Raw genomic sequence first — 10,438 nt, 5'->3', positions numbered from 1 at the left:
GCTGCTGCTCCAGTTTCAACTGTTCTGCCTTATTATTATTCGACCATGCTGGTCATTTATGAACATTTGAACATCTTGGCCATGTTCTGTTATAATCTCCACCCGGCACAGCCAGAAGAGGACTGGCCACCCCACATATGCTCTCTCTAATTCTCTCTTTCTTTCTCTCTCTCGGAGGACCTGAGCCCTAGGACCATGCCCCAGGACTACCTGACATGATGACTCCTTGCTGTCCCCAGTCCACCTGACCGTGCAGCTGCTCCAGTTTCAACTGTTCTGCCTTATTATTATTCGACCATGCTGGTCATTTATGAACATTTGAATGTCTTGGCCATGTTCTGTTATAATCTCCACCCGGCACAGCCAGAAGAGGACTGGCCACCCCACATAGCCTGGTTCCTCTCTAGGTTTCTTCCTAGGTTTTGGCCTTTCTAGGGAGTTTTTCCTAGCCACCGTGCTTCTACACCTGCATTGCTTGCTGTTTGTGGTTTTAGGCTGGGTTTCTGTACAGCACTTTGAGATATCAGCTGATGTACGAAGGTGTTACGGATACAGTTATCCTGTGTGTGTGTGTATCCTGTGTGTGTGTTTCTTTTCTCTCCTTCTCCCCTCACAGGTGAAAATCATCACTCCCCAATCAGTCAACAATCAATCATCAATCAGAAGACACACCTCCTCATATTTCCTAAACCTATCACAGTTCCTTTCCCATGGTTTAAAAACCCCATCATTTGTTTGTTCAGGAGCTCAATATCTCTGTAAATGCCATGTCTGTAGGTCTCTGTGTTTCATTCTCGCTTTGTGTCGTAACCTCTCTTTTGTTTAAGCACCTCATAGCACTTTGTCATCACCTGTGAGTATTGTTTTTGGTTATGGTGTTTGTGTTTGATTGCTGGTGGAAAAGGGGGAAACCAAGACAAGTCGCCCATGGGCATACACTACCCGTAGGTGAACTTTGTTAAATACACTAGTTAGAACTGGGCGGACCACCCACTGTATTTTTGGTTAGTTTAGTTAGCTGTTGTTAAAGTAGGCTAGTCTAGCTTAGGGGTGTTTTTGAATACTTATGGTTTCTTTCCTTGGGTCCAGCTCAGCCCCTTTTCCTGCTCCCCCCATTACCGTGTGTTTATAAATAAACCTAGAGTTTGACGGTAGATTTCAGTTGTCGTGCTTATTTCGTTCCCACTTTTCCTTTGTCACAATAATAATTTGCATGAGTTATGTTACGAGTCTCATTACCATCCCCCCTAGACTGTCGGGCCAAAAGGGATTCGTAACATAAGGCTATATAAATAAATTTGATTTGATTTGATCCTCAAGAGACAAGAGCGTCAGAGGGTCCCTCCTATAGATGCATCATAAATGCATGGGAATGCACGCAATAGCTCACACGCACAAACACACACACGCTCTAAGTTGCAGTATACAGTATGTCTACACAATTTACCACTGCCTTTGATCAGTGGACAAAGAGAAGAAAATAGACTTTCCAAAAGATTGATGAAGCAATACTTAGCGAGATCATGGGATGATTGAAAAGTCCACTTAATTTGAAGACAATTATGTGTTGCACCGCATGGGGTACTGAGGTGGTGGGCAATCTGCCAGGCTTGCCAGGAACGGCAGCATCACCCAGAGAGTAAGTGGACCAACCTCTCCAATAAGGACATAAAACCTGCTCCTAGAGAACTACATAATCCTCCACTGGCCCAGTAACCAAGAGGATGGGTGAATAATCACACACACACACTGTACAGCCCCCGGACCCACTTCCTTCCCCTCCTCCCCCTTCTCTTCTCTGCCTCCACACACACCCACACCTCCCTATTTTATCTCACTCTAACACTTCTGACAGGCAGGCAGTGAAACAATGAGTCATCAGACTCGGGATGGAGGCCAGCGATCGCAGAAAGTTTGAAGGGTCGTAGATGGGGTTGACGTCATCTCATCTCCTCTACCCACGCATCTATGCCCGAAGAGTGATGAGGAGGAGACAGGGAGATAAAGGCTCCTCCCACTGACCTTTGACCCTGACTGAGACAGAAACTGCCTGTAGTCACAGATCTGAGATCAGTCTTCTCGCCCCAAATGCTGATCATAACTATTAGGGGGGAAACGAATGCAAAACGGACTTCAACTAAGCAAGTAGGGCCAACTTCACGCATCCTGGTAGTAGAGTTAATGTCTCATTTGGTACACTCTTAGAAAAAAAGGTGCTATCTAGAACCTAAAAAGGTTCTTTGGCTTTCCCCATAGGAGAACCCTTTTGTTTCCAGATAAAACACTTTTGAGTTCCATGTAGAACACTTTACACAGAGGGTTCTACATGGAACCAAAAAGTGTTCTCTTTTGGCACCCTTTTTTCTCCGAGTGTAAGCGTGCAGTGCATGGCGCTTGCAACGCCAGGGTTGTCGGTTCAATTCCCACGGGGAACCAGCACGAAAAAGTATGAAAATATATGCACTCACTACTGTAAGTCGTTGTGGATGAGAATGTCTGTTAAATGACTCAAATGTCAAATGTAATGACAAAAAAGCCAGTTCAAATGCAATGATTGAGTGTCAATTTTGGGTCCTGATGTAAAACCAGAATTTAACAGTCCTCTTGCTGACTGATTGATTAGCTACAGCTGTTGGGTTCTACAGTTGGATGGTGGAGGGTGTGACCTCCATACAATAGTAAAGCGCTTTGAGTAGAGAAAAACGCTTTATGAATTGTGAATAGATCATTATGCTGATCATTATAATGGGTCATGGGGAGGTTGAGACTTGTCGCCGGAGGTCCACACTGCTCGGTGATCACGTTTCATTAGTATGTATGAAAAGCATGGCAGAGATTGCTTCCAGATTGTTTTGATCACGCAGACTGGGAAATGTTCTGGATTGCCTCTGAAAATAGTATCGAAATATAAACGGACTCGGTGACTGAGTTCATCAGGAAGTGCATAGAGGATGTTGTGGATCGATGGCAGCATTTGCGCAAAACTGAAAGCGTGAACCACGACAAGGTGACTGAGACCATGGACATGCATAAACAGACCAGCTATGCTATCCGTGTGGCAATCAGTGGTAAAACGACAGTACAGGGACAAAGTGGAGTCACAATTCAACTGCTAAAGACACAAGCATATGGCAGGGACTCCACAGCCACTCAGAAGGACTGGGAGCTCCCGCTCTCCGTGGCCAACGTGAGAGTAAGACATTTAAGCGTGTTAACCCTCGCAAGGCTTCGCTAGTCTTCAGAGCATGTGTAGACCAGATGGCTGTCGTGTTTATTTAGTATTTGGGTATTTTATTAGGATCCCCATTAACTGTTGCAAAAGCAGCAGCTACTCTTCCTGGGGTCCTCACAAAACATGAGACATGACATAATACAGAACATCAATAGACAAGAACAGCTCAAGGGTAGAACTACATACATTTTTTAGAAAGGCACACTTAGCCTACAGTACATGTCAATACATACACAAACAATCTAGGTCAAATAGGGGAGAGGCGTTGTGCCCGTGAGGTGTTGCTTTTTCTGTTTTTTGAAACCAGGTTTGCTGTTAATTTGAGCAATATGGGATGGAACGGAGTTCAATCCAATAATGACTCTATATAATACTGTACACATTCTTGAATTTGTTCTGGATTTGGGGACTGTGAAAAGAGCCCTGTTGGCATGTCTGGTAGGGTAAGTGTGTGTGTGTCAGAGCTGTGTGTAAGTTGACTATACAAACAATTTGGAATTTGAAACACATTAATGTTTCTTATGAAAAGAAGAAGTGATGCAGTCAGTCTCTCCTCAACTCTTAGCCAAGAGAGACTGTGATGCATAGTATTTATATCAGCTCTCTGATTACAACGACGAGCAAGACGTGTTGCTCTGTTCTGGGCCAGCGGCAGCTTAACTAGGTATTTTCTTGCAGCACTGAACCACACGACTGGACAATAATCAAGATAAGACTAAACTAGAGCCTGCAGGACTTGATTTTTGGATTGTGACGTCAGTGTGGTGTTTAGGGACATATTCAATCTCTCCCTATCCCAGTATGTTGTCCCCACTTGCTTCAAGATGTCCATAATTGATCCTGCACCCAAGAAAGCGAAGGTAACTGAACTAAATGACTATCGCCCCGTAGCACTCACTTCAGTCATCATGAAGTGCTTTGAGAGGATATCAACTCCACCTTACCCGACACCCTAGGAATTTACATTTTAGTCATTTAGCAGACGCTCTTATCCAGAGTCTATTCATATCCATACTTTTTTGTACTCGACCCACTACAATTTGCATTCCGCCCCACAGATCCACGGATGACGCTATCGCACTGCCCTATCCCATCTAGACAGGAGGAACACTTATGTAAGAAAGATGTTCATTGATTTACAGCTCAGCCTTCAACACCTTCGTACCCTTCAATTGCTTTGCACGGAATTGTTTCCTCCATGGTCTTTGTGGTTGAACCTGTGTACGGAATTCGCTGTTCGACTGAGGAACCTTACAGATAATTGTATGTGTGGGGAACAGAGATGAGGTATTCATTCAAAAATCGTGTTACCACTATTATTGCATAAAGAGTTAGTACATGTGACTTATTACCTGATTTACAGTGTATTGAAACCCACTACCAGTCAAAAGTTTGGACCCACCTACTAATTCCAGGGTTTTTCATTATTTTTTACTATTTTGTACATTGTAGAACAATACTGAAGGCGTCAAAACTATGAAATAACACACATGGAATCATGTAGTAACCAAAAAGAGTTTTAAAACCAATCAAAATATATTTTAGATTCTTCAAAGTAGCCACCCTTTGCCTTGATGGCAGCTTTGCACACTCTTGCCATTGTCTCAACCAGCTTCATGAGGTTGTCACCTAGAATGCATTTCAATTAACAGGTGTGGCTTGTTAAAAGTTCTTTCCTTCGGAATGCGTTTGAGCCAATCAGTTGTGTTGTGACAGGTTCGGGACGGTATACAGAAGATAGCCCTGTTTGGTAAAAGACCATGTACATATTATGGCAAGAACAGCTCACATAACCAAAGAGAAATGACAGTCCATCATTACTTTAATGCGGAAAATTTCAAGAACTTTTAAAGTTTTTTCAAGAGCAGTCGCAACATCCATCAAGCGCTATGATGAAACTGGCTCTCATGAGGACCGCCACAGGAAGGAAGACCCAGAGTTACCTCTGCTGCAGAGGATAAATTAATTAGAGGTAACTGCACCTCAGATTGCAGCCCAAATAAACGCTTCACAGAGTCCAAGTCACAGGCAGTCAGAGGAGACTGCGTGAATCATCCCATCTGGTTTGCGCTTAGTGGGACCATAGTGGTTAAAGAGCGTTGGGGCAGTAACTGTACAAAATGTGCAAATATTTATAAAAACCTGTTTTTACAGAAATAGGCTGTAATGTAACAAACGCTCTTAACCACTATGCTACCTGCAATTACCTGCAGCCATGACCTCCCTTTGCTCCCTCTCTCTTTCTCTTCACATTCATGCCTATTCTAGCTGAGCTCCATCCACTTATCACGCTCCCTCTATCACACACACACACACAGACAATTCCCCATGCAACCCTGCCCTCAACGTTTGGATGAGGCAAACTCACAGCCGGTCACCCCGTGGTATCTCGATCTGCTCTACTGAATAAGTTGACCAATCTCTGTAGTCTGACAGAGAGCTTTCGTGACAACACTCGTATCACACGCCTGTTCGCGCGTCATCGCCGACATTAATAGTGGCCAAAGCCATATAAAGAAGAGCGGTAAGACACGTGTGCTATGTTCCCACACACTAGAGAGAAGAAGAAAAGTCATGACTAAGGAAGTCAGTAAATGTCTGGAACCCACCCACACAGACACCTGGAATCTCTGGGATGTGACACCATTAACGAACAAAGTATTTTATCCTCTGAAGAATATACCAAAGAGACTAATGAATGAGTAAAAGGTTGGGGTAGTGACCGCCTTTCATTCATCAAACGGGCACAATTCCCTATAGGGTGGGTGGGTGGGTGGGTGGGTGGGTGGGTGTGGGTGTGTGTGTGTGTTCTTCCTTCGGGATCCTTTTGACGACTGACCTCCAGGACCCTCATTACCCCAGAAAAGGTGTGCTGCCTCCGGGAGGGGGTTTCCTCTGCACACTGCCTCATTCATCCATTCCCCTCTTCCACACCCCCATTCATAGATTTTTATTCAAAGGCTTACTATTAAATAGAAAGCATTACAAAATGCACATGAAAAGCTATAATAGCTCTATCTGTTACTGGTAGAACCAACATTTCAAATCAATACACACATTAGCGTGTAGCTCAGCTCACACTCCCGCCCGTCTGTACTGTCTGCTACAGTGGGCAGGGAATGGTGTGAGGGTTGTGACAACACCACCGGTGCCAGAGATGCTGCTAACACAGTAAGTGCACTCTGTATTTGACATTTAACGTTTGGGCGTGCATATGGCCCTCAAGCCCTCACCTCTGAGCCCAACTTGACCGGAGGCACACCTCGTCTTTTACCTTGAATTTCCTGCCTGTTGTGGTCACAGCAAGGTTCAATTAATGATGCCAGACAACACCTGCGTGTATCTGTCACTTGAACCATTACCATACAAGAAATGTTGATGTTCAGTAATAGCATAGGCCAGTGTTTCCACGCTCCAGTCCTCAAGTGCCCTTAACAGCATACCTTTTTGTTGTAGCCCCAGACAAGTACACCTGAATCAACATTTCAACTAATCATCAAGCCCTCAATGAGTTGAATCAGGTGAGTTGTGTGCTGGTGGGGGTACTCGAGATGTTGGGAAACACTGGCCTAGGCTAATGACAGGTTAGCTCGGATGATTTGTGGGCAAGTTGTAGGTTATTCATAAGTTATGAACGTTTAGTCTTGAGTAGCTAAGATTGCAGTGGGGGAAATACTGTGTAATTACAAATACAGACACAATACAAATGTATAGTCTGCGGGGATTTGCCTGCCTACCACGTGGTTATTTCCAGCACTTTCTCCAGTTTGCAGAATCCGATGTTCTCTGCAGCATCCACCTCGTCGGTTTGGGAGTGAAATGCCTGCCTGCCTCTCCTTATCTTCCCATTGTTCATTTTATCCCCCCCTCATACTTTCTCCTCTGCTTGAGCAACAATGTTATACCGGTCTCCCTCGCTCCTCAATTAATTATTTACAGTGAGATCCAAAATCCCCCCCCCTCTCTCTCTTTGGGGCAAGGAATAATCGCGCCAGTCAGCTGCAAATAAATCAGTGGGGCTGCAATGGGCGCGGAGCATTCTAAAAATAGCTCCACGAAAATCACATCAGCCCGATAGTACCGCAGGGTCGCTCCGCTCGCTCGCTCACTTTTTATGGGCTGTAGATGGGGAGGAAGGAACAGCCGTTATGTCATCGATTCTACAACACCAAATAACTGTCTGCGGAGAAGACAACAACCACCACCACTTACAAGCCATTCTTTCTTACCACTTGTGTTTAGCCTACTAAATGCACATCGCCACAGAAATTCACATACATTTGCTGGGACCAAGAGAGAGAGAGGGAGAGAGCGCGGTGGGAGCTATAAGCGAACGGTCAGAGCACGGCGGGACCAGTAATTGAATGAATACATGCACCAAGATGCGGTCGTCACCAGTGTGGACACCATTGACGGAAGAGGAAGCGAAATGAAAGTCACAGAACTAAGTAGTCCAGACCCAGCTGCTATTGCATTGGTATCTATGGGAGACACACCCAGTTAAATAGACCAGAACTGACCATTTGTTTTCAATGCTAAACGGGCTGAGTGAACCATTTTCGTTTATCCACCATATTTGGTACACACTCTGCGTTGACGGTAATACCCAAAGTCAATGAGCAGCCAGCTGTGCACACATACAACCGCCCACGGCGCCATGCTTTTCAAGGCATAATTGTCTACTGCCTCCTCCCAAGATGTGGACACACAACAATAGCCTACTAGAGATGATAAGCTATAGGATATACAGGCCTACACCTCATTGAAAGTATTGTGTCACAGATAAGAGAGAGGGGTAATGTGTTGGCCACATTACTATCCAAATAAGTACATATGCACAAGTGCTAAAGCGTTCTATCCATTCAATAAGCACACAACATAGCCAAACCAGACTGAGTTATACGGTCCAATGAGAGACTGGTGGGGGCGTAGGTTTGAATACAGGCATCGTCTAAAGTGGTAAACTCAGATAAGATGACTTTGATTGAGAAGCACCCATGTGAACCGACAACATGACAGTATTTTAGTCTGGCAGGTTCTATTCTATTGGCTACTCAATACCACACAAAACACTATACTCTATTCCATTAAAAAAAATGCTTCGTTATGTAAACATTTCACCACCATTGTTAGTAAATTGATATACTGTAGCCTATAGCAACTCGCCAGCATGAACATGTGGTCCTTGTCACATTTGGCCCTTGTTCACTTGTATTGGAAAGGCCGTAGATTTGGCGGTTTTATTCTCGGTCCATTTGAGAAACAGAACTGTGGAGAACTAGACACACACGCACACGCCCTACTGATATACACACACACGCACACTACTCACCTTGCATATCTGAAAGTTTTCCGAGACTAGCGTCTCCTGGACATGGATATCCTGGGGAGTGGGCGCGTGAGCGGTCGGGGTACCAGCTGCACTGCCGCACGAGGGGGACGCGACACCCCCCGGGGAGGAGGATGACAGGCCGTCCAGTACCTTTCGAAACTTCTTCATCTTGCTTTAGGTTAGCGAGAAAAACTTCTATGTCTATATATTCTATCAACCTATCAAGAGTCGTCTCCGTTTCGAATGCTAAGATGACGCGAGAGTCTGTTTGATGTAGGAACCCCTGAGGGTTGGCAGGCGTCGCTTCCTGCAGCCTCTCTCTCGCCCTCTCTCTCCCTCTTCTTTTTAAGTGCAATTGAAAAAGTCGTGGAGGGACCTCATTGTGCACTTAGGCTTGTGTCCACAAAACTGTTTATCTTGGTTTGAGGAGGATATTTAGGTAAAAGAGAATCGCCAATTGCAAATGAATGTATATTGCGCATCAAAAGAGCATGCCCCAGCAAAGAATTAAACTAAGAAACGTCATGTTTCTTTAGCCTGCTGAAACTGCATCACTATAAAGCATGAAGGCAAAGCACAAACTACAATACAATAGCCTAATCAACCGCTGCAGCAGTTATGAGAGACTAACTAGATATATAATCAGCTAAAGTTCAAACACTTACCAATACACTACCTTAACAATGTTTATTATTATTTTTAAATCGCACTTTTTGACTGGATGGAGAGTGAAGCAGGTCTATGCAGAGAGACAATGCAGCTAAATGCAGCTCGTTTCCACTCGCTGGTATTACAACTAGAAATTAAAGTAAACCCTTGCACGAACTGAGGAGAGGAACAGGTAAACGAGAGTTGAATCAGTCAAATTAAGTTTATACCCGAATTGTCGAGGATCCAGCGTTTGTATGCAGCCCTGTCCCCTAGAACTGATTCTCTGCAGTCTAGCGCGAGTTGCTGTCCATGGTACTGAAAGACTCCACTCCGGCACCGCCTCTCCCTTCGTTCCTCTCCCCGCCCTTTCTCGGTAGCGATTGGATTACGGTTTCCAGCCAATACCTACTGAATAGGCAGTATTGTGAATAAAAGCAACGGGGAAATAATCAACTTTGCCTGGCTTGTGGAACAGCACCATCTGTGAAACGTGCGTTTGTGTGAACATAGGATGGCTTATTAACAATCTATTCATGAGGCTTCCACACGTGAGAAACCGAACTTGACTCGTAGTAAGTGTGGATGGGGAAAACGCTAAAGTGTAGGCCTAAGGTTGCTGCTTGGTTAGTTAGAACCTTCCCCAGCTGTTTGCATTTGACAGCTGTGCAATTTGTCAATGTCATGTGCGGGAACAAAAGTGAACCGCCAAAATCACTGGGAGCAATCAATAATTTAATTGAACCTGGGTAAACCAGACCGTTTACCTAGTCAAGGCGCATGTGCATCATTCATACCTCCTTATAAAGGTTAAAACGCATTCACGGATATGTGGTACCGCGGTATATATATATATGTACAGTATAAGCAGCAGATTGGTATAAAATCGGTCCCACTGACGCTGGATTGAATTGCAAGTGCTTACATCACCAGGCAGCCTCTCTCCAAGTTTTGGTAAATGTCTCAGTAGTACAAACATTTCAGCATAAGTAGACTACAGGAAGACACAATATATATACAATATTTACACATATTTTGAGGAGGGGAGATTGGGGGGAAATTATTTAAAATGTGCCTTATTTAGTAATCATAATATGAGTCTGGTAGCAGCAGTTATGATGTCTGTGTAGTGTGTGTGTGTGTGTGTGTGTGTGTGTGTGTGTGTGTGTGTGTGTGTGTGTGTGTGTGTGTGTGTGTGTGTGTGTGTGTGTGTGTGTGTGTGTGTG

At 44.5% G+C, this 10,438-nt stretch overlaps 1 protein-coding gene across 1 annotated transcript in view; it reads right to left on the bottom strand.

Annotated features, from left to right (window-relative positions):
• stxbp5l (syntaxin binding protein 5L) overlaps window positions 1-9,530 on the bottom strand; it is a 240,711-nt gene extending 231,181 nt beyond the window's left edge. The window contains exon 1 of the mRNA XM_064976038.1: window positions 8,565-9,530. Coding sequence (XP_064832110.1) covers window positions 8,565-8,732 — 168 coding nt within the window. The 5' untranslated portion in view covers window positions 8,733-9,530. The remainder of the gene's footprint in view (window positions 1-8,564) is intronic.
• Window positions 9,531-10,438: the final 908 nt, after the last annotated feature.

The sequence above is a fragment of the Oncorhynchus masou genome, chromosome 10 (assembly GCF_036934945.1).
Source record: "Oncorhynchus masou masou isolate Uvic2021 chromosome 10, UVic_Omas_1.1, whole genome shotgun sequence".
NCBI lineage: Eukaryota > Metazoa > Chordata > Actinopteri > Salmoniformes > Salmonidae > Oncorhynchus > Oncorhynchus masou.
The sequence above is the reverse complement of the archived record's forward strand: the minus strand, read 5'-3'. Positions and strand labels throughout refer to the sequence as shown.